General features: G+C 33.8%; 2 protein-coding genes across 2 annotated transcripts; one reads left to right on the top strand and one right to left on the bottom strand.

Moving 5' to 3' along the window:
- Positions 1-63: 63 nt before the first annotated feature.
- Positions 64-12,964, top strand: LOC130630487 (dynein axonemal intermediate chain 4-like). Its single transcript, XM_057444004.1, has 24 exons — positions 64-244; positions 392-468; positions 825-879; positions 971-1,044; positions 1,428-1,531; positions 1,806-1,867; positions 2,087-2,200; positions 2,464-2,571; positions 2,746-2,818; positions 3,353-3,472; positions 4,049-4,173; positions 4,629-4,731; positions 5,371-5,516; positions 5,826-5,912; positions 6,321-6,398; positions 6,692-6,765; positions 7,382-7,536; positions 8,103-8,244; positions 8,742-8,829; positions 9,483-9,611; positions 9,780-9,877; positions 10,588-10,663; positions 11,945-12,022; positions 12,480-12,964. Exons 1-24 carry the CDS (start codon positions 89-91, stop codon positions 12,582-12,584), a joined length of 2,427 nt encoding a protein of 808 aa, XP_057299987.1. The 5' UTR covers positions 64-88; the 3' UTR covers positions 12,585-12,964.
- Positions 12,965-13,649: 685 nt separating this feature from the next.
- On the bottom strand, positions 13,650-27,623 carry LOC130630486 (low-density lipoprotein receptor-related protein 4-like). Its single transcript, XM_057444003.1, has 13 exons — positions 27,438-27,623; positions 27,049-27,177; positions 23,753-23,890; positions 23,352-23,480; positions 22,815-22,931; positions 22,150-22,275; positions 21,165-21,533; positions 20,264-20,392; positions 18,426-18,677; positions 17,607-17,888; positions 16,550-17,044; positions 14,755-15,538; positions 13,650-14,587 (listed from the first exon to the last, which is right to left on the bottom strand). The coding sequence occupies exons 1-13, from the start codon at positions 27,505-27,507 to the stop codon at positions 14,314-14,316; spliced, it is 3,294 nt and encodes a 1,097-aa protein (XP_057299986.1). The 5' UTR covers positions 27,508-27,623; the 3' UTR covers positions 13,650-14,313.
- Positions 27,624-27,707: the final 84 nt, after the last annotated feature.

Genomic DNA, 27,707 nt, shown 5'->3' with positions numbered 1-27,707 from the left:
ACAGACTCAACAAACAAAGTATATTTTATATGGTTAGATTTTTTATATATATTTTTTATATTTATGATTTAAGGTAATAATAAATAGAATGACAGGTAGGAAAAGTATGCAAACAAGTACAAGTGGAAGGAGAAGCTCTAATGCTGGCTCACGCAGTGGAATGTTTGGCACTTCCTTGAGTCGAAGAAATGTAGCGTTTGACTCCAAACTTGACAGGGTGCCATTAAAAAAAGCTTCAGTTCAGGTTAGTATGAAGTGAGATTTATTTAAAAATGTGAATCTTTTTTATCTATCTTATTAAGTGTTAGTAAATTCTTTTAATCTTTTGTGAAAAAAACAAGGGGTTTATTGCTCCGGTGTATATTGTAAACATGTTTATTTTATATTGTAGGTTTTTGATGAAAAAGGACAAGATGTTACTCCACGTAGTCTTCTCTCTTCTGACCTGACAACACAGTCAAATTCAGGGTAATGTGTTCACTTTTTATAAAGTCAGCTATGGGCTGAAACCAAGACTGTAGGCTTCAATATTGCATATATATACCATGTTTTTTCTCTCCTTACTGTGAAAATTTTACATATTTGTAGAGTGAATACTTAATATTTAATGATTGAGACATCTGATTGTTCTTTCATTCAGTAAACAAACAACATAATACATACAAACTTATTTTTTTTGTGATGCTCATTAGATAAGATTATTTGCTTATTAACATATTTACTGTCAAGACAAACTTGAAGAAAAACATGAAAATCTAAGTTTTAGTTACCGAAAGTACTACTCACTTATAATTATTGTGTAAAAGGAAAACATACTTTTTTAGGAAGAACAACAGTAAAAGTGTCATCAACTTTAATGATTCTTCTTCTGTTGGTACTGTAAGTTTAATTTTATGTGAGAAGTCTTGTTTGCAGCATTATTTTTTATCAAGGTGGTGATCTTTACCTTACCTCATTTATATTTGTATAGCCTTCAGAAATGTTCAACCAATCCATGTTTGGTGCAAGTACTTTCCAGGCCAGCTATGCAGCTGGATTTTCCAGGTAATTTTACTTTTTATCTAGTCAGCACAGTTGTGTTACTTTGGGCCATCTTTTGGTGGTTATATTTTGCAATAACCTGCGTACAAAAAAATTATGTTTGTTTGGTAAAAATGAAGTTGGTTATTTGTTTACCTACGTGTTGAACATCTCATCTCTTCTAAGTTTTTTTTTGCTATCCATAGCAAACAAACAAAGAACTCATAAGGACTGTTTTTGTGATCATGAGTTCTATGGAAATACAAAAAATTAGGTTTATCTATTTTTAATTATTGATATTATTATTTTCCTTAAATGGAAGTTATTGGCTTTAGTTGGATTGACATTTATTAGTAAGAGGGATCAACATCAACTTATAGCAGTAATTCTGACTATTTTAAATTTAGGTCCATAATGAGTTCAATGATGGGTAGCTCACGAGCGTCACTAGATTCTGTCACAGACGAAATATCAGAGCCTAGTCATTTGCACACATTTGCTGGTTTGCAAGGTAATATATTTTACCTGAATGTGTTATTATTTTTATGAGTTTTTTTATGAGTCAAGTTGTACCATGTCTACCAAAGGTTAAGTTTCAGGCTAGCATTTATGAATAATATTTTTGTCCTTATTGTTGAATATAGAACCTTTTTTATTTTTAAACTTGGTAAAATTTTTTAAAATTTTGCAGATGAATTTTTAATTAAATCTGAAAATTTGTTTTGAAAAAAGTGATAATGCTATGCTTTCATGTGCAATCTCTAGAAAGTGTGCATACATTTCAGATATTGAAAGAAAGCGAAACGAAGTTAGAGAAGCTCTCACATCAACAGACCTTAAAAAATTGGTATCTAAATTTTTTGTTGCTTATGCTAACCACTTCGCTATTAGAGCCTCTGAAAACTAACAATAAAACAACAACTCTTTTCTTGCATGTATATTAATGTCTTCTTGCAGCCTATCCTAAAAAATCGACCTAATTTTATTAAAATCACTACATGATAAAACTGAATAACTGGATCCATTTTGTGTAAATTTATTAAGGAAAGTGTATGAACAATTTCAGGTTACAATCACGTTAGAAGAAACAGATACAATATGGCACCTTGATATTCCCGGCGTCGTTGCAACAAGTAGCGATGTAGAAGACGTTAAAGAAAGAAACCATAAATATGATCAGGTAGCTAAGAATTCATAAATTGGGGTATTTTAGGGCAGATGGAAATGACACAAGTAGCAAGACAGGCACATTATCTTCTGGTAGTAAAAATCAACTTTTTTATTAAATACGGTCCCCCGATACTTAACACAGCATGTTATTTAAACAATAACAAATTTGAGAGAGTGTGAATGAAAACATGATTATAATTATCCAAAATAATTCTGGATGCTGATTTAGTAAATCCTGTTTGTTTTTGCATGTTTTGCATTTTATAAATTTAGCTATGTGCAAACAGGACAGGCAATGATATGTATGTACATCGTGGTGTACAAACCTTCAATGACGCATTGAAAGCAAAAGAAATGCAAACACTACCAGTTGAAGTAAAGGTAAACAAGTCTTTTTTTTTTTTGATTAGTAGTAGTAATACTTGTTATGTTATTCTTTATGGTGCTTTGTCTTGTGTAGCATTTTTTGTAAGAAAAAGAAGCAAGTAAAAGTGTGATAAGAAATTTACTGTCACACTTACCCAAAAAGTAGCATAAAAATCTTTCACTCTTTAGGACATTGGATGTCTGGCCACAACATGGGATCTGTACGATACTTACAATGAAAAAGAAAAAGAAGTTGAAGAAGGTATGTTACAAAGAAGAAAACGAATTTACGAGTTATAGTTTTCTTGATAATTGGGAAAATTGAAAATCCAAAAATGTTGTTTTTCTCATTTTCTTATCGTTTTATCAATGGTCTTTGATGCAGTTTCTAATACCTGTTCGGTTTTTTTTTTGAATAATAATTTCACTTAATTCTGTCCAGTTAATCTTATTGGATATATAAATATATCATCGATGAGCCAATGATCAATTCGTTCCTATTTATTAGTGAGGAAAATAATTAGAGAATCGAAATTAATGAAAAGTAGCCATGTTTCCATTCTGAAATAAAAGTAGAAGTGAATGTGATCTTGATTTGAAGTGAAAATCCAGCTTAATCAATAAAAAATTAGCAGAATATTACATATTTATACATTTCTGTGTGAACTAGTCGTAAGCCTGTGGAAATCCACATCAGAAAATTTGCGACAATTTTCCGGCTTGTACTCTTAGCTCCCATCTTTGGCTTACAGACAGAAAGTTGGGTATTATTATAAAGATACTGAAATCATTTTAGATGCGGTTGATGATGACATATTTTCACATACTGCTGCACTTCATAAAGAAGCCGCACAGACAAATGTACCAACACCCAGAGCAGGTCAATTTAATAAACTGACACAGTCTGATCTCACAGGTTAGAATACAAAATTTTAAATTCCATCAAAATTTTTTATTAGCTATATTTCTCTTGTCAATTTTAAAAAATGGCTAATTTTGCAGTCCAGTTTAAAAAAAAAAATTGGTTGAAGATAAAAAAGTTGTGGTTATATATATTGGGGGGGGGGATTAGCGCCAGAAGATATTAATGTAGGAACAAAATTAAAATCGAACACCATGAAGTTAGTTGTACATAAGAAAATAAGTAAGTAAATACATGAAAAAGAAATAAAATTTGGTTTGGTTCAGTAGAACATAGTAATGACATAGTTACAAACCCTAAAATTGATTACAATCCTTCAGTATGCCAAATATCTTGTTGTTTTTTACTCCACGGTGGGTTGCCATTCGCATTTGAAACCAAAAGTAGTTATAGCGGTTATAATGAAAACATTCAATTTTGTGACGTTACCCTTGCAGGACTAGTAGAGAATTATGGCTGCCACAAACCAATAAAACTTTGTAAAAGTTCGAATAAGGAAGTCGAAGGATATTTCATTGTTTTTGAAAACGTTTGCTCTACTTTAGTTCACATTTTTTCATATATTTTTAGAAAGCAGTGCAAGCTTTATCTCAAGTAGTTCAATATCTGTTGCAGCCGATCCTGACAATTTAGAGTCAGAACGAAGCTCAGTGGCACCGTCAGACACAAACGCTCAATTGGCTAAAATTATGAAGGTAATTTTTGCCAGCTTGTCTTGCACTTACAGCTGGTGGGCGTAGCGAGAGAGGTTAAATAGACTTGTTACCTTGTTAATATGTTGATATTTTTTGTAATAAGTATATAAAAAAATAGTTAAATAGATATCTTTAATCTATTTATCAATTTTTCTAGGCCTACTTCAGACAGCTTTCTCTTGTTCATGACTAAGCTGTACATTATTGTGACAGAATCCCGTACATTTTTTTAAGAAACGTTTCTTGGTGGAGAATTTTCTATTAAGAACTAGTTACTACCCTGTGGAAAATTTGTCGCACCAATTTAATAAAAATATATTGCGTTTGATTTTTGTGCTTCTGTATGACAACTTTTTATTTGTGTACGAACAAGTAGAACACAAGTATTATTTTTTAGAGGGGTGTATGAATTGTTTTTTCTGATATAGTTATGCATTTGTTTTTTTATTTTATAGCTGAACAGCATGAAGGACAACTTATTTATTCTGGAGAGAATCATTGTGCAGAATTTATACCACACACGACAAGTAGCATACAGAGGAGCTGAGGATTTAGTTTGTATGTTTTACCAATGTTTGTTATTATTTGCCGTGGGTGCACTATCAATAGCACACTAAAATAAATTTGCATGAGTGTGAATATGTGCGTAGGCTGAGGGTAGCTAAGGGAGTAAAACCAAGTTATCAATATTCTTATTTGCTTTTTCTAAAATAATGTAAAAGGGAAACAAAAAGAAAACTTTTTATAAACAAAGTTATTTTTGCTTCTAACAACTCTGGGTAAAGATAATGAAACGTGTTTTACATGTTAGCATATAAGAGGCATACATAGAACCACTGGAACCATTTTACATTGTTAGCTTTAATAAGTAAACAGTAATTCCAGCTAGACAGACTTTCAAATTTTGAACAACTTTTAGTAATCGTCAAATTGAGGATTTTTATTGTGTAAAGTAACATTTACATTGATTGGTACATGTGTTACAATAAGCATACATGGAGTGTTTTAAGTGTGCTTTTAGATATGCTGTACTGGTCAACCTCTCATAAATTTTTGCCTTTCCATGAACTCTCAATAGCGCACCCAAATTAATTTGCGTAAGTGTGAACAGCGTAGGGAGTAAAATCAAGATACCAAAAATCAACTTTAATCACTTCCTTTAATTTTTTCTGTGAAAAGACGAACACATTTTTTTAGTTGCACCAAGAGCTCCCGTTGATGAAGAAACGGAAGAAGAAAATGAGACCAAACTGGGACCCAATATATCTCGCTTGTGGTCATATGAATGTTTAGAAACAAGAGGATTTGCTGTCACCTGTATGGTGTGGAACAAAGACAACCCTGTAATTAGTCACCTTTCAGTTTTCTTGTCTTGCCTATTTATTTTGAATACTTTTTTATGTTTACTAAACGGTATGCGAAACAATCATTCAATCTTCGCTTATAAGGGTTGTTTATGCAAGGGCTGAATACGTAAGGAGGTCTAAAGGACTGAATATGTCGTTGCAAATAACACTGGTAAAAACTGAAGTTGCAAAGTGAGAAAATAACAACAATTAAGTTGTCTGCCTTGTTTATATCAGTCATAGATGTGGATTGAGGCATTTATCACAATAATAAATGAATTCTATTTGAACTTTATCTTAATTTAGGACCTTCTTGGTGTTGGTTACGGTGAAAATGGTTTCTCAGCAGATGGGAAAGGAATGGCTTGTATATGGTCTATTAAGAACCCAGAGGTTTGGTTATGTATATCTATGTGTTTACGAACACGTCCTAATGTGTGTTGGCACTTGCACTAAGTATTGGCACCTTATAACAAAATTTTTACAAAACTTTGTGTGTGAGAATAAAATACACATGGTTACGTTACACTATTCTACATCTCTCAGTGCCAATTATACCTTATTCTTATTCTCATTGTGGTTGAGAGAGAGAAGCTAAGAACTACTATAATGTATGGTAACCAGGCCTGCAAACTAAAACAAGAAATTTCTTATTTGTTCTTTAACTTTTTAAGTTCATACATATTGCCTTTTATTTTTCCTTCCAACACCTCAAGCCTGGTTGGTGAAAATTATTTCGAGGAACATCATCAACTAATTATGGGTTTTTTTTGACTTTCTACATTATGACATTTTGTTTAGTTTCCTGAGCGAAAGTTCAGAACAAAGAGCGCTATTGTTTCTATCGATTTCTCTGCATCTCATCCAAATTTTTTAGCAGTAAGTCCCCTTTCTGTAATGATGTTTCTATGGATATTTCGAGATGTTTCACAAAAAAAACCCTTAAAATAACAAAAGGACAACTTTCTTTTACTAAAGCTTAAAAAAAAGTAAAAACTATAGATTCTGTTCTGCTTTGCCTTACTTCAGAAAAAAAAATTAATTTTTCTTTTTTCCTTTGGTTCTTTTTTTACGTTATTATTACGTGCGATGGAGAGTGGGTTTATAATATGTTCTAACTGAACATTCTCTAATTTCACGAACTTAATATTTTTATATTTTTCTCTCTATAGGTTGGTTTGTATAATGGTACGATCGCGGTGTATAATGTTCGAAGTACTGTTGATGCACCTTTATTGGACAATTTGTAAGAATTGACCATACTTGTTGACCTTAATCGCACCCATCCTAAGTCTACACCATGCATTGATTTTCAGATTTTACTGTCAAACTCTAATAGATATAGTCGACTCTTTGTATGCCACTACATGACCATAAATGCTACCATGGACTGGCATTATCGCCCTGCTTCGAGATACTTCAAGGCTGCTTTCCTACAAGGGTTTTGTTTCAGCTGCCAATGTCAATGTGCATCTCGTCATTAGTTTGGTTCTGTATGGACATTAAATTTTGATCCTCTTTCAAAATAGAACTTTTTTCTCGATAAGGTCATTGCTTCTTTCTGATGCTTGAGTGTCCATGCTTCGGTCAGTAGAGCATTCAACTCATGTTCATAAGGTGAGTTTATGGCTACCCAAGGCTGTTCTCTAGTTAAGCAGAAATTTCAAAGAACCGCCTTTGTGTTCCGTCCTGCAGTAAGCCTCACTAATTTCAGGGTATTTCCCCTGAAATTAGTGAGGCTGACTGAATAAATCACAAAAACACAAGAAGTTTAAAACAATTTTATGAACGTTTTTTTATTTCTTATTTGTAGCTTACAAGTTACGCTTCTTATTTCAACTGTCTGTATGTTCTATTTTTAGAGAAAGTGTAGGAAAGCATGCTGCACCAGTATGGCAGTTGCGATGGATTGAGCGAGATAAAGGGACTGGGGAAGAAAAAGGCGAACTTTTGATATCCTCATCAGCAGATGGACGTGTAACGCAATGGTCGATTAGGAAAGGCTTTGAATTTATGGGTAACAAATATGTTTTAGCACTCCATCTTCACTTTTTTGTTTAGCTGGATGAGTGGCACCTCACAACATATTTTTTCTTCTCATAAGTTTTCATGAACACATTAGCAAGTTTTACGGCTACAGACTAAAAGTTTGTGCTTCTGCCTGACTGTTAGCTTTGACAGAATGCAAATAGTCCGTTGATCAAGGTAATTTAAACTAAAGGGTTACAAGAAACTTGCTGTTTAGGTAATTGTCTGGAAATTTGAAAATAGATTTTTTGGAAAAAGTATTAAGAAGTCTTGAGGGATCAAAATGTATGTGTCAAGAAAATAGAAAAGTTCTTCGAAATAGTTGCCATTTCTTTTTGATTAATCCACAAGGCTACCTGATAAAACCTAAAATCTTGTTAAATTTATTAAGGAAATAAAAGAAGTAACAGGAATTTTAATTGATCACGAAAATAAAAAATTACTTTTGCTGGAAACCCTGTTTGTTTTCATGCCATTTGTCAATGACGGGATGGCACTGTCTTAATTTTTTAGCCGGCAGACGAAAATTACATAATGGTGTGTCAATTTTTTTAGACTTGATGAAGTTGAAACGCATCAACCTATCAAAACAAGCCGACAAAAAAAGCGACGCCGCTGCGGCAAAGAAAAACGACGCTTTAATTTCCCGATACGCTGCCGGGATGTGTTTCGATTTTCATCCTGTTGATGGAAACATGTAAGTAGTAACGTTGCATAGTGTAAAATAGGCATTAAGAGCATAGGCAAGACTGAGGTTTAATTATATGGTATAAACCAGGTGCTATTTCAAACTGGTTTTGTGAGCTCAAAGTTCAATTCGAAATTTACCGTAAGGCGAGAAAACTGTTTTAAATGGCATCTGTTCTTACGATGCCAACTAACTGCAACTTTTCTACAAAGTGAAAGAATTTTAAAAAATTTAGGAAAAGGGTTTGTAGAAAGTCATACAAAATTTTTAGGGTCAATAAAAAAAGGAGTTAAAAACATGCCTCACTTACTGGACCCTTTTTTACTACAGAATTATCTGCTGCCTTAATTAAGCTAAATGTTGTGTATAGTCCATGATCAAAACAGTTGATACAAGTCAGGGGAGGTACTGGAAGTTTGTACTTAAAATGGCATAAAATCGCCATACCTGTGTTTAATCTTTGCGGAATCTTTTCTCCAGGTTTAACTCTTGTTCACTCTATCTAGATATATCGCTGGAACGGAGGAGGGTCATATTCATCGATGTTCATGTTCTTACAATGAACAGTTTTTAGAAACTTACTCTGGACACAAGGTATGAACGTTTTGCACATGTCATTATGTAACTGTAATTGGACGCAGACGTGATTTAAGGACACTGTTACACTATAGTACTGTTAACGGCAAATTTTTGTTCGCAAGAATGGTCCAATTTCAGTTTTATGCATTGCTAATGAAATAAATACGTTTTGAGGTTCAATCCTTGAAGTTTTTAAGGTCAACTCTTTGTTATTCACGAAAGTTAATGTTTGCGAAATTTTGTAAAAAATCAATTCGCGAACGAATGTTCGTAAAATCTTGACTCATACGCAAAAGTTTCGATCGGAAAAGTTTTTGCACTTAAAGTAGTTCAACAATATATAAGTTAGTAATGAAGCAAAGAGGCAGATATTTTTTTCATATATCGCGCAGTCTTCACGAATGGATTTCTTGAGGAGTTTAGTGCCTTATTACACTTAATTATATCTGCTAAGAATTATTCCGAATTTTAGTTATGTACGTTTTATTTCATGTGGTAGGGTAAAAAAAAGAGCGATTTAACCCTGATTTTTATTTTTTTATCTCATACCGATTCCCTCTATTTCAAATGTCGATAGTTTTCTCTTTGAATTCTCATGAAGGACGAAAGGATAGAAACAGCTATTTGCATTTTACCAATAACTCGCTTTAATGTTGTTCTTCTTTTAGGGTTCTGTGTATCGCACGCTTTGGTCACCTTTCAACAAAAACGCATTTTTAAGTTGCAGTGCTGATTGGTCCGTTCGCCTGTGGCACGTGGACAAACTACAACCAATCATAACTCTCCAAGCATCAACGGTAAATATGTTAAACTCGTTAGCAGCTCTTGCTTCACATCAGCAATGTGCTTCACAGTTGAAATGCAATATATACACGCAGAGATATGTCAACCAAAGTGTTTTTGAAATATTTTTTTGGATCGTTTGAATTTTGTGATAAGTACAACCTTTTTTGGTTTTCGTTTAGAAAGGTATTGTGGATATTGATTGGTCGCCGAAATCCGCTAGCATGTTTGCTGCCATTAACGAGCAACAAATCGAGATCTGGGACCTAAGTGTTAGCACGTATGTATTTTGTTCAGTCATGTGTTTGTGTTATGTTGTCATTTTTACCTTTTTTGTCGATTCTGCATTTATTTTCATATATAAAGAGTTACCACTTGAAGAAAACATAAAACATAGATAACTATCACAGGAATAAACCGGTGATAATCTGCCTGTGTTTTTTATCCATTTTATCGTACATCAAATTATGCCCGTTTGTTGTGAAACGAGGCAAGTGTTAAGCATTTTATTTAGGAAGCACGAAAATACGGGAAGATAAGTTGTTTACAACTTTCGAAGCTTCATTATTAAATCACACGTACAGAGAGTAGTGTGATATGTTGGTTTACCTTTTCATCGCGGCGGCGGTGGCGGCGGCGAAGTCAGGATATTTTTATCACACTGGATTCGCATCGTTTTAATTGCGTTTGTTACTGCACCCAGCTTAGTCACTTAAATAAACTGGGGGCAAAGCACCCACGTTTTTGTCTATATTTCAGACAGTTTTATACACTATTACCCCAGGTTTGTGTGCCAACACGGCGTCCATTTAGCTTTTCCTTCGCCAGGTACAGAAATATTGAAGTTGAAGTGGACTTGGACGTTTTCGTCACCTTGCTGTGGTTTAACTTTGTTTCCAATAATCATCATCCTTAGATAAATGTACGCAGCAGTAGACTGACGATAACTCCAGAATCTTCTCAAAACAAACAACACTATCTATTTTTTAGTTTGGATCCATTATTAGTGAATCTACCAGTAAAAAAGGTGAAGCTGACGTCAGTCAAGTTCGCTCTTAATTCGGAGGTGAGAATTGTTTAACTTGATGTGTGCAAAGTGAAGGTATAGTATATTGAATTTTTTCCCTGTTTTACATATGCTAACCTCTATTTGGTCGAGACAGGGAAACGTTTGAGATAAATGAAGTCTATTGTATCCCGAGTTCCAATATGGCGCGAATCAATCAAAAATCCTATTTTTCCGGATTTTGGGTAAACTAAGGCAACAATGTAAATGCTTTTTCACTGACGAAATTAAATAACATAGTGTAGTTTAAACGTTTATCCAAGATTTAAAACATTTCGCGTGGGAACAAATGAATTGAAATTAGGATATAAAATTTGCGCCGTTTTATCTATTTGAAAGTTTTCGCAAACCTGAACTAAGAAAATTCTTCTTCGTGGCGGAACATTCCCACCATGGTGTGAACCCACTTCCACCGCACTCCTAATTGTATTTCATCCCCTACCCCGTTTGATCCTACACTTCGATGTCCATTTTATATTTGCCAAAGCGAACCAAGTTTCATGGAATGTTAAAAAAGGCTTTGCATAGTGAACAAAATGACAAAATGTCAAAAAAATTATCTGAACAAGACTTTATAATAAAAATAGAAATACTGTATCTCCAGTTAGTGTTGGACGGGGGGGGTCACACTACGCCTACTGTACCCTAGCCTTACTTATTCTGCCGTAAATTTTCAATGTGATTTGTCATTTAAACAATTTGCCGACTTTTTCTCGGTGAATTTTGTTTTGTTGACCAAGTATTTCCTTTCATGTCCCAAAAAGTTAACTTACATAATTCTTTATGACCACAGGAATTTGCAACTGTTACTTCTTCTGCGAGCTTGTGCCAAGAAAAGTCCTTTGTGTTTACAATGCGTTTTATGGTTGTCACGTTATTGCAGAAAGTTAGAAGGGTTTTTTTTGCCATTAGAATGCAATAAAATGCGATATTTTGACTGCTGTTCCAAGTAGGTGATATATGACGGTTGTAATTTCAAAACTATATGTAGGCTATGGTTAATGTCTATTTTTCACACTATTTCAGAGTTAGAAGGATATATATATCCCCCTAGATCACGGCTATGTTGTTAGGGGAGTTTTCGTTTAAAATAATCTTGGCTAGTCGGTAATTCAAAAACTTTTTATCATTATTGAAGGAAGTTTCTGTCTTAATTTTAATTGCTACTACACGACTATAATTAGTATAGGTTCCGCCAAACCGCTAGAATTTCTGTGGTTTCCTTTTAGTTGTGGCGTTCGAGTAGGAGCAGGGGCCCTTATTTTTACTGTTTTTATATAGGCTTTGTTTGTTGGAGATTGTGAAGGTCACGTGACTATTTATCAATTACGTGAGATGAATTTGAGCCGTGAAAATCAGGTATGTTGTTTGTTTGTTCATAATATTTATGATCATTGTTTTGAAACTAAAAATACGGTAAATCGAGGCACGATGACAACTATTGACAGAACCTAGTAAAAAACTCAGGGTTGAGCGAGGCAACAATATATCCTTGTTGGCAGCCCTGTCCGTGTACTACATTTCACACCAGTTAGATATCAATTCCTGACGCAAAAAAGGTCTAAGTTTTCCCTTAGAATGTCTTGACACCCAACCCTTGTAGGTGTTACTTATAATTGGCTTTAAATTTTTTTGCAAGACATTCAACAAAAACCTCCGAACAATGTGAGTTTTCCTTAAGTTGAGTTTTTTTTGCAGGTCAATCCCGCAGGCCAAAATTTGAGTTCTAAGGTTTTCCCTAAGCTGAGATTTTTTTTTTAGTTCTAAGATTTCTCCTAACCGAAAAAATTAAAACAGTAACCACATTATGTTTCAGACTGGCGCAATACTGTCAAGGATTATGAAGTCAACGTTATCACAAAATGACGGCATAGACGAGAGAAGCACCGATGACGTTGAAAGTGACGACGTCGATCGATGATAGTTATATAATTTGTAGTAGACATTTTTAAGCATCGTTAGCCGTGAAACGCGTTGTTAGATCTAAGTTATGTTGATTGTCTGATAATTGTCTAGTGTAAACCGGCTGTTAATTTTTTAATTAAGAATTTTAAATAACGCTCGATTTATTGGCCGAAAATATTGCAGGACTGTCTTTCGCTTTGCTAGTTTCACCATTAAAACGAAAAAGAAAATACCCTGTTGATCAGAAATCATTAGTATTTAAACAGCCGGAATATCGAGCGCCTTATTCGAATGGTTGACGCTTCTTATAAGATGTTATCTGTTTATCGTATATTAATATTTAACTTAAAGAGATGTAAATATATATTATATTTTTAATATAAATTGATTGATACGCTTTAATATATAAAAAATTATAAAAAATGCTTTTTTGGGGTGTCCGAAATTTAATAAACCCGATGTCACAAAGTCGGAATAAGGAAGCATTTCCAGGCGACGTAAAAAGTGCGAAAATAAAATAGCGTGGAATGAGAAAGCATTTTCGACAATCGAGCCTCGCCTAACTCGGGTGATGAGAAGTATTCAAACCAAGCACAAGTGAAACCAGTTTCGAAATAGCAGAAAATTCAATCCAAAATCCAAGGGCTCCTTGTCGCTTTCTTATATTGGGGACGGCGCGAATATAAAAAGGGGAAATGGCCCTAAGGCTTGTTACGTGTGAGAGTGTTGCTTGCATGAAACGAAAACCGTACATAAAGTTTCCTTTCATAGGAATTTAGGCAATTTTGAAAGTCGCTTCACATTTTTGCGAGTTTAGCAAGTAACGTTCTAATTTTTGCAGTTTTGATTTGCGAAAATAATTTCTAACTAGATCTACAAGAATCCGCGTAATTTGAGAAAATTACTCGTCCCGAAAATGTGTAACGTTAGTAATTTAATTCCCTCGTAATTCCACTTCCCACTAGTTTGCTCCACAGCCTCCTTATTTTCGCGCTGTTGTATTCAAGTTCATCTTGCTGTTCCGATATCAAAAAAGGACTGGGTAGGCGTTGGGTTTCATTGTGGAGAAGAAAAAAGTTAGTCAGCGCCAACTATATTTCGCCTCAATGCGGTCTATAAAAATAAATAATTTACAACTTCCAAACGTAAAACACAGCGTCGATTAAAAAAGTCGGTAAGTAAACTCCATCTTTGAGACAAATAACACCTCGGGGGGAGATTGTAACTGAACTCAAACTTCGGGATTACAACATCTTGAGAGGAAATCTATCTGAACTCAAACTTAAAAACAAATAACACCTCTGGAGGAGATCATATTCGCGATTTAAACCACTCAGGAGAATCCCAAACAAAACTTTACAACTAAACAATGCTTAAGACAAACACAAGTTCTACAAATACCAAAATAAATACTTCTTTACCAGAAACATAAATACTCAACGATTTTATAAATAAATATTAAAATTACTAAGAGCCTAGCAAAATCTACGTTTGTTAAGGTATCACTCATCAAAAAAGTTTTGACAGAAAAAATCTATTCCCCCGAGTTTCCTTGTCAATGCAATTAAAAAAAGATTCTCTCGCATTTCCTGACACATGACAAAAGCACATGATTCTTCCTGACTTTTCAGACGCTATGAACCTTGCGACTTTTTTGAGAAAAACTCAAGGAACAATATTCTCGAAATTCAATGGTACATACTAAACTCGTCGCATAAAACCACAAACATTAACACACACCAATGCTATAGCATATGCGATATTATCGGTCTAGTATCATCAAAACATAAGTCGTTAGACGAATCGTCTGACGGTTGATTGTCAACCGTTTCACCATACATTTCCGAGACGTGAAGGGGAACTTTTAATTCGTCCATTTCTTTAAAATTCACATTATCAAAGTTCAGATTTTTCTTGCAATTTTCAGATGATGATGAAGGGTTCGTTAAGTATTTTATTTCAGGTTCGGTTCCGTCGTTTTTACCATAAAACATACCTCGATTCATTTCGTACGTCATTCTAAAAAAACAATCAAACCTCAATTACTTCAGCACATTAAAACATCTACACTGCTAAGGTCTATCGAATGCTAAAAAGAATACCCACAAGCGAGATTTCACTCGAACTTAACTGGCACCATCGAGAGTTTTACGTCCACCTTTATTCGAGTGAAGTAAACTACTTACTTGAACTCAGAACGACGTCTTTTTTTACGGTACACGATAACAGCAACAACAACAAAGAAAAGTAGCGCTGCACACGAAGCAAACGCAACACCAATCGTTGATAACGATTTCGAAGGTTTTGTTCTGCTGTCAATGCAGTTTTTTTCGTCCTCGCCCTGTGCACAGTCAGACTTACCATCGCAGATAAACCTTACTGGAATACATTTTCCCGTAGAGACACATCTGTATTGTTGAGTAGTACACTTCACATTGCTTAGTGGCACCTTCGTAACGTTTGCTTCTGTTGATGACGTTGATAAAGAAGTAACTTTGAAAGTGGATTCTGCAGTCAAGGAATGGGTGGTAATGGACGAGGACGTTGAAGGTGTAGAAGAATCGACTGTAAAAGTGGAGGCTGCACTGGTTAAAGCCATCGTAGTGGTATCAGCAGCTGTGGGAGATGCTGCTGCTGAGGTTATTGAAGATGTTGCTGGTGTTGTCGAAGTAGCAGTAGATGTAGAGTCAGCGCCACGAGAGGAAGGTGAACTAGTACGTGTATTAATGGTACTCTTAACCGAAGTTGTTGTCATGGAAGTCGTTGTTGCCATGGAATTCGTTGTTGCCATGGAAATTGAAGTGGTTGCTGCTATGGAAATTGTTGTTGCCAGGAAACCCGCCCTCGTGCACGTTTTATTGTCTTCACCAAGCATCATGAGATCGGGACATGCGCAAGTGCGATTAAAGTTTGGGCTGACAAAACAAAGATGGCTACATCCGCCATTGTTTTTAAGGCATGGATGCAAAACTATAATAAAAATATAACGTAGAAATTGCACGTCGGGCGCTTTAAAACCGTCGTTTTTTTCTTTCGGAGCATTTTTTAAGAAAAAATTGACCCTGGGATTTCACGTTCCTCTGAGAGGAGAATAGTATTGGTATAACTGACTAACTAACCCTGTCCCAAATGGTCAATTGCAACTTCACAGATTTAAACTTCGTACCCAAGCTCCCTAAGTACTGGGAAATCATCTAAATGACGTTTCAGGCCAAATTGGTATTTGTTTTGACAAAATTTGGCACAGTTAACAAAAAAAGTATGCTAAACATAATGGTGACATCAAAATTTTGATTTTTGTCACCTAAATGCCATTTTAGGCCCAAATTGGTCCAAAAATTAAAACCACTTCATTTTCTGCCAAATTTGGCACAGTTAACAATAAAGTATGCCGAAAATGATGGTGAAACAAAACTTTTTGTCAACTAAATGTCATTTCAGGCCAAAATTTGTCCAAAAATTAAAACTACTTCTTTTCGATAAAAATTGGCACGGTTAATAAAGAAAGTATTTTGAACATGATGGTCACATCAAAATTTTGATTTTTTGTCAACTAAATGCCGTTTAAGACCATAAACGTTTCAATCGCTAGACTTTCAACCATGAATGATAGGCTGTATTTTTTGTTAGCAATTTCTTTTAAAATGTGAGTTTATTATGACACGTTTCGTTTTGTTTGCGTTTGTTGTAAGATGTGTCACTTGTGTGCTTTATCTTCAGAGCTTCATGCACCAAACCTCTTTGAATGTTTGGCACGATAACACAACGAATTAGCAGGTTGTCATCAAATGTTTTGGTAGCGAGCGGAAATTCTTAAAGCTCCTAGGGCTTCTTGTTTACTCTTCATATTGACTCTCGATGGATTACGATATCGTCATAGGCGAAACGTTAGTTCCGCTTTTGTTATCCATTCAACCGTAAAGTGTTTTCTGTGCATAAAAAAGTGGTCACACATTCTGAAGGGTAAAAAACGGACCTTACCTGTATTTTGTACTAAAGGATGATACACCAGAATATCAGTGACGAAAGTGAATTCCTCCTTAAAGGCCTTTTTAAATCTGCCGGTAAATTTATTAGCAGTGTACAGTTTATGGTTCCCTCCATCAATCCAGTAAACCGAGTCTTCAAACACAGTCAACAAGTAAGGATATATATGCGACAGTACTTTTCTAACATCGCTACCATCCACTGCACAAGAATAAATACTTTCTGAACCTGCCCAATAAATTCGTTCGAGCGTTTTGTCCACTGCGATGTCACTTGCATTCGATTTTTCTACAATAGTCATTCTGTCAGTGCCATCTAAGTTTGCACGTTTAATTGGTGAAGGCATGTCTGGGTGGAATGATTTCCAGTAAATGAAACCTTTTTCAGCGTAAACAGCAAGAGCTATAAGTTGCTCTTTAGCTGAAGCGTTTACCAAAGTTTTTATGTGGGAACCATTAAGATTTGAAACACAGATCCTTTCGTTGTGAACTAGAAAAACAGAAAAGAATTTACAGAAATTAAGTATTTGGCTTTTCGATTTCTCTGTGCCTGCAGGGAATGGTTGATCGCCTTTCAAACAATTCTCACTTCTCACTTCTATCAGTCTTGATTTTCATAGCACAGGAATGTCCTGAATGCAGGTTCAACGTTACCGACTAAATTGGTGCACCCCATAGGCTTGTCATGACCATAAAATTCAGCTATAAAGCCTTAGACATATTTTGTGCGCCCAAATTAAATTAGATAACCACTAACACATTAACTTCTTTTTCACAAGCTCATGTGCCTATGTTACTTTTACCATCAATATAGCCTCCCTCCTCCACCCTGGATAATTGTCCCTGGGCAATTCCTACCTAGGACACCCTTCCCACTGGACAAAATTAAGGCTAGATGTAATTTACCATATACGCATTGCTAAACGAATAAATCAAGAATCCATTTATGAGTACTGTGAGAATTCGATGTCACATAGTTACCGGAACATACGATAAGTTGGGCTTGTTATACCTGTTATCCACTTTGGCTAACTTTATAAAACCAAACTTACACGTATCAATCCAAAACAACTTATGTCCAACCCAATCAATTGCTAACGCTTCTGGCTTGTTTGTTTTACTGTCGAGGACAACTTCTATTTTGCCCGTAGACATTGAAGCACGATATATCTTTTTTTTCGTCAGACCTGTCCAATAAATCATTTCTGTTTCAACATGTACTGCAATGGATCTTACACTTCGAGCATCTGATATAAGTGGTTTGTACTTTCGATCATTCGTCGACATCTCTCGAATATTACCCATATCTCCAAGTATGAGCCTGGGGTGAGGAGCTAAAATTAAATAGTATGTCAGGAAATCACAAACGAATTAACATAGATGATTAATTTTTTAACACTAAAAGGTATCTTATGTGATAATTTATAGAGTTTGTTGTGGAACTACAATTTTTATAATGTTTTTTTTTATTTTCGAGATATTTACGATTTTGACATTTAATACTTTGAATATATGATGTCATGTATGTTGGCCTCACAGAAATTATCGATTGTTTTTATTGTCGTAATTTTTAATCCATTACACAATATGGTTTCAAGCTGTATCTTTTATCGTCACCTCAGTTTCCTTTTAAAATACTGCGTTGACAGAACACTATACGTAACATCCTCCAAAAGCTGACTAATGTTGGATTCAAATCTACCACTCAGTAACTATTATTGGCAGGTTTAAGGTCCTTATAAAATTGTACATAAAAAAATGAGTACTTATAAAACTCATATGGAGATAGATCATAAGATTCATAATCTTTAAAAGTATGACTAAAAGTTTGACTGATCAATTAAGTAAAGCTAAACAGCGTACAAACTCACCTTGCGCGTGACATGTTCTTCTGTTTACAGGATCCAAGATATAACCCTTGTCGCATTGACATCCAAACGAGCCTTTAAAGTTTACACAACCTTGGCTGCACCGCCCAAAAATTGAACACTCATCGATATCCACACAAGTTTTATTGTCCAGAGCCAATTTATAGCCTGGTTTACACGTGCATATATGACCAATTGGCAAGTCTCTGCAGTAGTGAAGACAACCACCATTATTGGATGAACATTCATTGACACCTGCGTAGTGAAAAAAAATATTTTGTAAGAAATTGTCCCAAGCAGAAATTAATGCATATTTGGTAAATTTGCATCTCACTCATGAAATTAATTATAATAATTGTTATTCAGGAAATATATTACCGCCAAATTTTATTTATTGACAATTTGCGAAATTTATTCTGTTGAAAAAAAACAGAGCATTTAGTAATTTTCCAGTTGTAAATTATTATCTCTTAAACAGATCTAGTTATTCAAATTTCAACTCTCCTTCAGCTATGGAAAAAGCACATTTGATTGACAAAAGTAAAATGCATAAAATTTTGTGAATGACGAAATTAAAGTAATAAAGAGACAATAATTTTGCCATCTTTTAAAATTCGCAAGCATACAAGCACAAAGAAAATATCCTGACAAAAGATGACTTAAGAGCTGAAAATTAAACAGACAAGCGTTAAAACTTCACATAGAATGATTACTAGACTAGACTAGACAGGGTAACACCCAAATCGCCATTTTTTTACTCCATGTAATGCATTGCAAAATTCTAGTACTACCAGCCCTGTTGTTACATAATATCTAAAGTCCTCATCTATTTGTTACCTATAGTATTAAAGACCTTCACGAGGCCATTTATTTAACACAAAAGATGACATTTTCAGTAGGTTTGCAGATTTGAGGGTCCAGAGAATTCAAGATGTAGATCATACAAAAAAATATCCCTACTACATATGAATTCTGTTACATACAAAAGGGTTCTGCCACCCCTACCCCCCCCCCCCCCCTAAATTTTCGTAACAGTTTATAACAAAAATAATCATACCCCACTCCTTAGGCATTATGTAATTATTGAATAACCCCATTGTTGGGAAAATTCATATTTCAAAGTTGCTCTAGGAAATGATATGCAATGGGTTTTCAAGATCCACAAAAATATTTATTTTTTATTCATCTTGCACATAAGAATGTATCTGTCACAGTCTGGTGCCTGAAAATATGATACTACGATAGAAAAGAAAGAAATGTTTTTAACGGAATAAACAGCCAGCCATACACAAGTCTGATAATTCCTTTTAATTAGTTGCTTGCTAGTTATGGCCTCATGCATCATGGAACACTGATAAATAAAAGTTGTTTTCGACTAATCGCTTTTTTTAAAAGTTGCGGTTTTTTAACTAATCAATCAAAATACTTCATATTTTATAGCATACATTTTTAAAATAATACATTGAAACAACAAGATGAAAAAGTAAACAAGAAAAATGAAACAGAATTTTACAGAAATTTTATCAGCAAATCAGGTAGAAAAGAAAGAAAGTTTGCGGAATCCATAAAAAGTTAAAAAAAAATCTTTCTCGCTTTGAGTGAAATTCACATAAAACACAGTATTTATTTATTATATATTTTGTTTTTGACCTATTCATTTTAATTTCCTTTATTTTCTTCTGCCGCTTCTTATAGAAGACTCTATTAATATAATTAAAACAGCTGCGGCTGTGACCCGTACTCAATTAAGACAAGAAAAGTTGCTCTTGGGTATTATCACACCATATGCTCTACTAAGTCAAAAATTGATTTAAAAATGTTAAATAAGATAATTTACAAACCACAAGAATTTGATTCATCATCGCCTTCTGGACAATCTTTTTTGTTGTTACAGAGCAAGCTGTTGTCAATACATTTGTCGCTGTTGTTGCAATGATGTGTATGCTTGGAGCATGGTAAAAGAATTTCAGCTAAAAATATGAGTGCAAAAACTCAAAGAAAAAAACAAAACAAATGGCTGCCAAATAGATGCATATAAAAATACTCTGGGTGGTTGCGATAAAGAGATAAAATATCATGTGTTAAGGTAAATACATGTTTTTTATGTAAGCAACCCCAAACCCCAATTGGCAGATCAAGCCCTAGGTTGCTTAGCTACTTGCTTACCACAAATTGTAAACCATCAACCTTTGAATCATGTTTATAAATAGTAAACACAACACAAACTCAAGAACTTTCTCCTTGAAGAAAACTAGAGTACTTGTTAAACACTGCTCTCTGTTGCTTCTGAGAGGGAAGTGTTTAACAGATTGATGCAAGGAAAAACTGGTATTTGACAATAAGCAGGCAGCATTTTTTTACTAATATCTCTTTTGGTATAGCAGCAATTATGAACATTACCAGTGATATGCATTACCTTTTTTAAGAACATTTTTTCAAACCCAAAGTAAAATAATAATATTGAAGGAAACAAAAAAGACAGTATTTACTTAGAGAGATTAATTTGATTGAGAAAGTTAGATTTTAAATCTGTAGATGTGCACAAATTTTGTGTGGAAAATTAAGAAACAATGATCACAAAATTTTGTATTAGAACTTTTATGTAAACACTTTCTCGTACAAAAAATATTTTCAGGGAAAAGAAATTACAAAACTGGGAATTTACAAAAAGTTTGTGATCCCTGCCTTTCTTATTCAACTTATTTAATGTTGTATTATTACCAAGAACTATAATATACATACAGCAGTTCTTTTCATCTGAACCATCATAACAATTACTTTTTTCATCACACCGATATACATTATCAATGCACTGCCCATTTAAACATCGAAATTCTTTGTCACTACATTTATTTTCACTACAAAGTTTTTTGTCTTCATCTTCTCCATATCTGCAATCACTTGCACCATCACACAGCCAACTAATATGGACACACCGTTTTGAGAATCGGCATTGGTATTCATATCTGTTGCATGATACAGAAGTCGTTGATAGTAACTTGAAGAATGTCAGAGAGTCAGTATGGGTTTGGTTAGAATTAGCTAGTGTACTTGAGACCTTCGTGTTTGTAGTTGTTGTGGCTGTCGTCATTGGTGGAATTTTCTGTGTTGCTGTAAAATGTTAGTATATTAGTAATAAGCATATGTTGCTATTTGCAAAGTGAAGTTTTTTTTTATAAATACATTTAACATATCACAAGATTCTTAGATTGCATTTAAACTCCGAAATAATTCTACAAGATAAATAATTACTGATCACTTTATATTTACTTTCTATTATTTCTTTATGATTAATTTTTGTGATTTTCATAATTTCTTTTTTCTAACATCACCTTATAGTGACCCCTATATGGATTTTTTTTGTTACAGCACTTTTAAATACTTGATGTGTTGCGGGCAAAAAATTATACCTGACTGTTGTAGTCTGCGGCGAAATAAGTACATATTGATAAATAATATTGTGTCCACTGCTCAGTAAACTTAAAGAAGACAAATTGAATTGGGTTCTTAGACAAAGTAGAAAGCATATTAATGTGTAACAACTTCTTCGCAGAACAAGAATTATACAATAACTGAATTAACTTTGTTGATAAAATTGATTTACTGATAAAAAAATGAACTGTGAACGTTTACAAAAAATTTATATAAGTCTTTTAAAAAGAATAAAATCCAAAAGCAACAACTTTCTATCGACGTCTAAGTTTCCCTTTTTTCTTTACTTGCTTACTTTTTATGCATCCAACTTCATCCGAACCATCAAGACAATCTTTTGCACCATCGCACTTATACTCTCCACGAATGCAGTGACCACTTCGAACACATTTAAATCGGTTGGCAGGGCAAGCCTTAGAACCTAAGAAAAAATACAGGTTAATATATATACCTTCACAAGGAAAGTCAGATTTAAAATATCATTGTTAAGCTTTCATTGTTTTAAGCAAATCAACAAAATCTAAATGGAAAAACCTGCAACACTGTAATGAAGACAATATGTAGAACAATGTATTTTTTGTCATCATCCCATTTATATGCAGAGCTTTTTTCAGAAATTTAAGCATCCTTGCACAGCATGAGGGTGAAATGCTGATCAAGAAAATGTATGGGAGCTGGCCTAATTTTGGTCACAGATGGGCTCTTTTTACTCAGGTAAGTTGACGTGGGTTTGGCCACAAGTTTTCAGATTTCAAACCAAGTACACTATGGCGACTTTGTTAATGCTAGTCAATGCATTGACACTTCTCTATTTCATTGATGTTGAGCATTTCAGAAAAGTTACCAAGACACATTTTTACCCGTTACTTTAAAGGAAAACAAACAGTATTGTTTAAGAAATGCTTTCCAAGGGTGAATGTACACGATTATGTAGTTACAAATATAATTATTCAAACTTACTGCAATTGCGTTCATCACTTGCATCACCACAGTCATCACTCTTGTCACATTTCCAATCATTAGAGACACACCTTCCATTGTCACACTTCATTTGATGTTCCCCGCATGTACGGCTCTCTATAACATAATTTTAACATTAGGAAATATGGGCATTTCACAGACTAACAGGATAATTTAGTAATTCTTCGTATCAAGAAGAGTATGCAATACATAAAAAAGACAGTTATCAACAAAAACTCAGAAATACTTATAGTTTTGCCTACAAAATTATTAAAACATTCTTTGGGTCACATTCATAGAAGACTAGGTTTAAATAAGTACATTTCCGATTTAGAAAAAAAACAACGATGTAAGATGGTTTTTATTGTAACAATTGTAGGTGAGATGAACAAACAAGAAGAAATAAACAAAAGATAAACAAAAAGAAATGGAATGCAGCAAATGTATTTAAATCTGCAATTTGGGAACTAGCAAACTGTGTTAATTTAAACCCATGGTGGACAGTAAGGTGATTCAAGGTAATTAAAATCAACTTACTGCAATCATGTTCATCAGAGTTATCGTTGTCACCACAATTATTTGATCCATCACAAACGAATGTTTGAAGAATACAAAATCCATTGACTTTACATTTGAAGTCGTCTCTTGCACATTGATCTGATTTTACTAATATTAAAAATGATTTAAAACCTAATAACTTGCAAGAGAAGTCAGCGTTTAGCATTTGTTGTTAGTTTAGTCAGTCTACGTTTATTACAACACCAACTTAAGTTTTTTTTGCAATTGTTCACATAAAGGTTTTATAAAAAATCAAAGAAAGCCTAAATATATACTGAAATTGATGCATTGCTTGAGTTTCCGTGTTGTGACAGTTTAAAATAAAATGCAACTTGGTATTTTCTAAACAGTTAAAATAGAATTTTAAACCTCCCACTTACCACAAAGAGGGCCGTCCACATTTGATTCATCACTGTTATCTCCACAATCATCAACATGATCACAAGTCCAGGACTTTGGAATACATTTTTTATTCTTGCAGCGAAAATTGGTTGATTCATCACAGGGTCTGTGTTTTTCTAGAAAATGGGCATTATTTTTAACACAAATTCTCATATTTCCTATATATACAAATTGGTCTTTCTACTTGCGGTACCATTTTGCATGACAGACAGACAGATAGACGTGTATGGGCATTATAATATAGACTAGACATTAACCAATGGATAAATCCACGGGGTCGCCCATCCTTTATATATCACATTTCATGTTTCCGTAACAGGACGCGGCTTTCGCGGACAGACAGACAGACAAATGGAATATGGCTGTGATTAAAGAGATGGTCTGTTATTATTTTTAGGAGCATAAATTACACTCTAACTTAGTACCATGCCATACTCAACAATCAACTCTGATGTATGTCATATATAGAAATTGTATTAATGAGAACTCCCTTTAAAATTTTATATGCAATTATCTTTTCCATTACTTTTTTACTAGAATTATCTAACTTCGATAATATTTGAAAGGCTTCATTATAAAAACCCATTTAATGGCTACCCAATATCTTGCAAGACTGAAGTAACTATTTTCCTGAATTTCTTTGGCTAAATATTGTGAATTTTTTTCCTTTTTTCAGCTTATTTGAGCCAGATATTTTAAAAAATGAATATTTGATATGTAAGCATGTAAAACCATGAAACAGGTAAATGTTGATGCTAATTCTGTAAGAGCAGATCTCAAATTAAATCCTTGCCAATATTTTAAAATTAATTTAAGTACAATTGGCTTTTTCAAGGTAAAATTTATGATATTTTCTTGACACTTGACAGTATTTAAAAAAACATGACAGAGCAGACAACGTGAAGTACTCATAAGTTGTTAACAATTAACATTCACTGGTTTATCAGCAAATGACAATATCAAGTATGAATAATTGAATAATTTTTTAAACAATTTTTTTTTTACATAAAAAATACTTCAGACAAATAATTCTTGAAATACAGAAAATTGAAAAGTAAATCAGTAGATTGGCAAGGTTAGCATTATCATCGTCATTATAATCATCAACATGGCCATCATCATTCTTGACTTAATGTAACAGGGTATTTTAATGACTCTTTTTAATCTGATCTGGACCATGTTATACTGTTCTAAAGTCAAATTCCTTTGCATCAGTCTGTTATTTAGCAGACTAAACTTCCTAGATTAGATCCAAATTTCCTACACTTTTACCTAATTATCCTCCTTCATTATTTCAAAGTACACAACTTAATCTTATCTGGGTAACATCTATTTTCCAATTCAAGAACAAATTTCCACGGAATGGAATGGACAGGAACAGAATAGAAGATTTTATGCTAATAATTTTCACTTTAAAATATTACGCCCATTTCAATACAGAAAGTTAACACACTTCGCGCAATTCACATGAAATTAAATAATCTGATTGACTAATAATTTACCTGTCGCTTCCATACAGCGCAAAGAAAAAGTTGAACTCAACTTTACTTTACTCAGACGTAACAGATCAGAAAATTTTTAGTTTATGCGATGTAAACATAAAAGTATGCATGCTGAGAAGCTTTTCTGTTTCTGTTACGTTTTGCAAAAAATTTTCTTGAAGTGGAAAACAGTCTTAACCCTATTCGGTCTGGGGTTTTTTTAACATACTATGACGAGGGGGGGGGGGGGGGGGGGGGGGCGGAATCCGCACCCCTCAATAACTTTTCATAGGGTTGTTCAAATTGAATCAAACTTGGCACACTTATAGTACGTCATAAAAGGAACAAAATGGCAGCAATAAATTTTTGCTTGAGTCAGCACATTTTATTCGTCATCAGAAGCTTGAAATTTGTTAAAAATGCCACTATCTGCTTAAAATTTAATTACTTTTGTTCCAGAGCGAATTTTTGCATTCTGTTTAAAGTTTCTGAAAGCTAAATAAAAGTTACTTAACATTTTTTTCGTTTTTTACGTGGATCGCATAAAAAAGTGCCAAAAAATGCCTGAAAATCTGGTTTTTTCGGGTAAAATCCGACAAAATCGGATTAATCACATGTCCAAATTATGGAAAATGATTCTTCTTAATAAAACAAAGTTCTGTTGCAAGTTTCAAGTTCTAAACAGGAGTTATTATTGGCATGCAGGTGTCTAATAGATAAATATTGAAACTCAGTAAGTTTCATAGCAATATAACATAGCAATAAGGAGTTATTAAAAAAAAAACCGTCAGGGGAGGGGCAGAATCCGCCCGCCCCCCACCCTGGACCAAATAGGGTTAATGCTACAAATGCAAAGGAAATTTTACCCCCTCCCAATCTTATTAATTGTTTGCCCTTGCTTCTCCCACAGTTCAGCCATCCCTAAAAAACTCGCTTATCAAGTTGCACATACCTCTCATTATTTTTTATCATCCCCTCACATCCAGACAAAGAGTTTTTCTAAAATTTTTAGAGATTTTGTCTCTCAGGAGAGCAAGAGCAAATTTAAAATCATCCATCACACCTTCTGACTACTTAGGTGATCGCTCTTTGCAATTCAATAAATTAAATAATAAATGAATTACAATACTATCATACGATTTTCAGTTTGTGACTCACATCATCACATTTCTTAACACCTGCATTGAATATCAACAACCCTGTTGTTAATAATAACTGTCAACTGTTATACAAGAAAAAATCAAGATTGAATTTCCACACGAAAAAGATCATACGATATACTTAGCTAGATGGAATATCCTGGGAATGTTATTATTGGCAATAATAAAAAAAAAAGTTAAAACTTATGATGACTTTAGCTATAGCTAGCAAGTTAGCTGTCAAAAGTTATAAGGCCAGCTATATATTTTTTGAAAGATGACGTTTTAAACTTTTCTCCATGAAATATTCTGACGTTTTGTTTCATTAACTCTGCATGTTTTGAAAAAAAACATGATATATGTACACTTTGAACATAAACAAACATTTTTAAAAACTCGTGGGTGTTTTTAATTCATTCAAGTTTTTGGTTTCACAAGGAAATCAAAATGGTGTGCATGTGGCAAGCAAAACGAAACCAATCGTACGATTAGCTAGTGTTTACAAAATGTCTAAAAAATAATTAAAGTTCCTCTTCTTTGTATAAGCAAAACCAGTGGCTATTTATTATTCACTAATTTTAAACAAATAACTACTAACAGGAAAACTGTATTTTAAAAAATAAATTTGTAAAAACGAAGCAAAAAATCGCTTACTAATGCTGTCGCAATCTGATTCATCGCTGTTATCTCCACAGTCGTTTTCACCGTCGCATTGCCATGTGTTAGTAATACACTCTTTATTCTTGCAAGTAAACTGATCTTTTGAACAGCTCCCAGGGAGAGCTAGAAAAAATATAACTTTTATGAATTCCACCCGACCATGGCAACGTAAAATCAAACAATTTCCAAAAAAAGTATATTTGCATTTGCTTGTATCATATTTCATAATGTAAAATTAAAAAAAGTACTCCGCGGGCGAAACTTAAAAAGGGATCAAGATTCTCCCTGAAGTCAGCTGGCCTGATCATCCGACTTTTTTCTTTCCTACTTCCTTAACTTTTATGAAAAATAGAGAGAAAAAAAGGAAATAAATTTTTTCTTACCATAAACGGATTTCCATTCCAACGAAATCATAAAAAGTAAATAAGAAAGCAAAGTTTTAGTAGACTTCATAACTATTTTACCGCGAAAATTTCACAACACCTCGCACATAAACAGCACTTTCGTTTACTGTTTAACTACTATACTCCACACATTCTACACCGTCCCAGAAAGTATTTCCGATGTTCTGATTGGTTTATTACTAATGGCGAGATTTATGAATGAATAAAAACACGGGGGTGTACTTTTTCTTTCAGAATGCAAAACTAAGC

This window comes from Hydractinia symbiolongicarpus, chromosome 2 (assembly GCF_029227915.1).
Source record: "Hydractinia symbiolongicarpus strain clone_291-10 chromosome 2, HSymV2.1, whole genome shotgun sequence".
NCBI classification, from domain to species: domain Eukaryota; kingdom Metazoa; phylum Cnidaria; class Hydrozoa; order Anthoathecata; family Hydractiniidae; genus Hydractinia; species Hydractinia symbiolongicarpus.
This window is presented reverse-complemented; position numbering and strand designations above follow the sequence as displayed.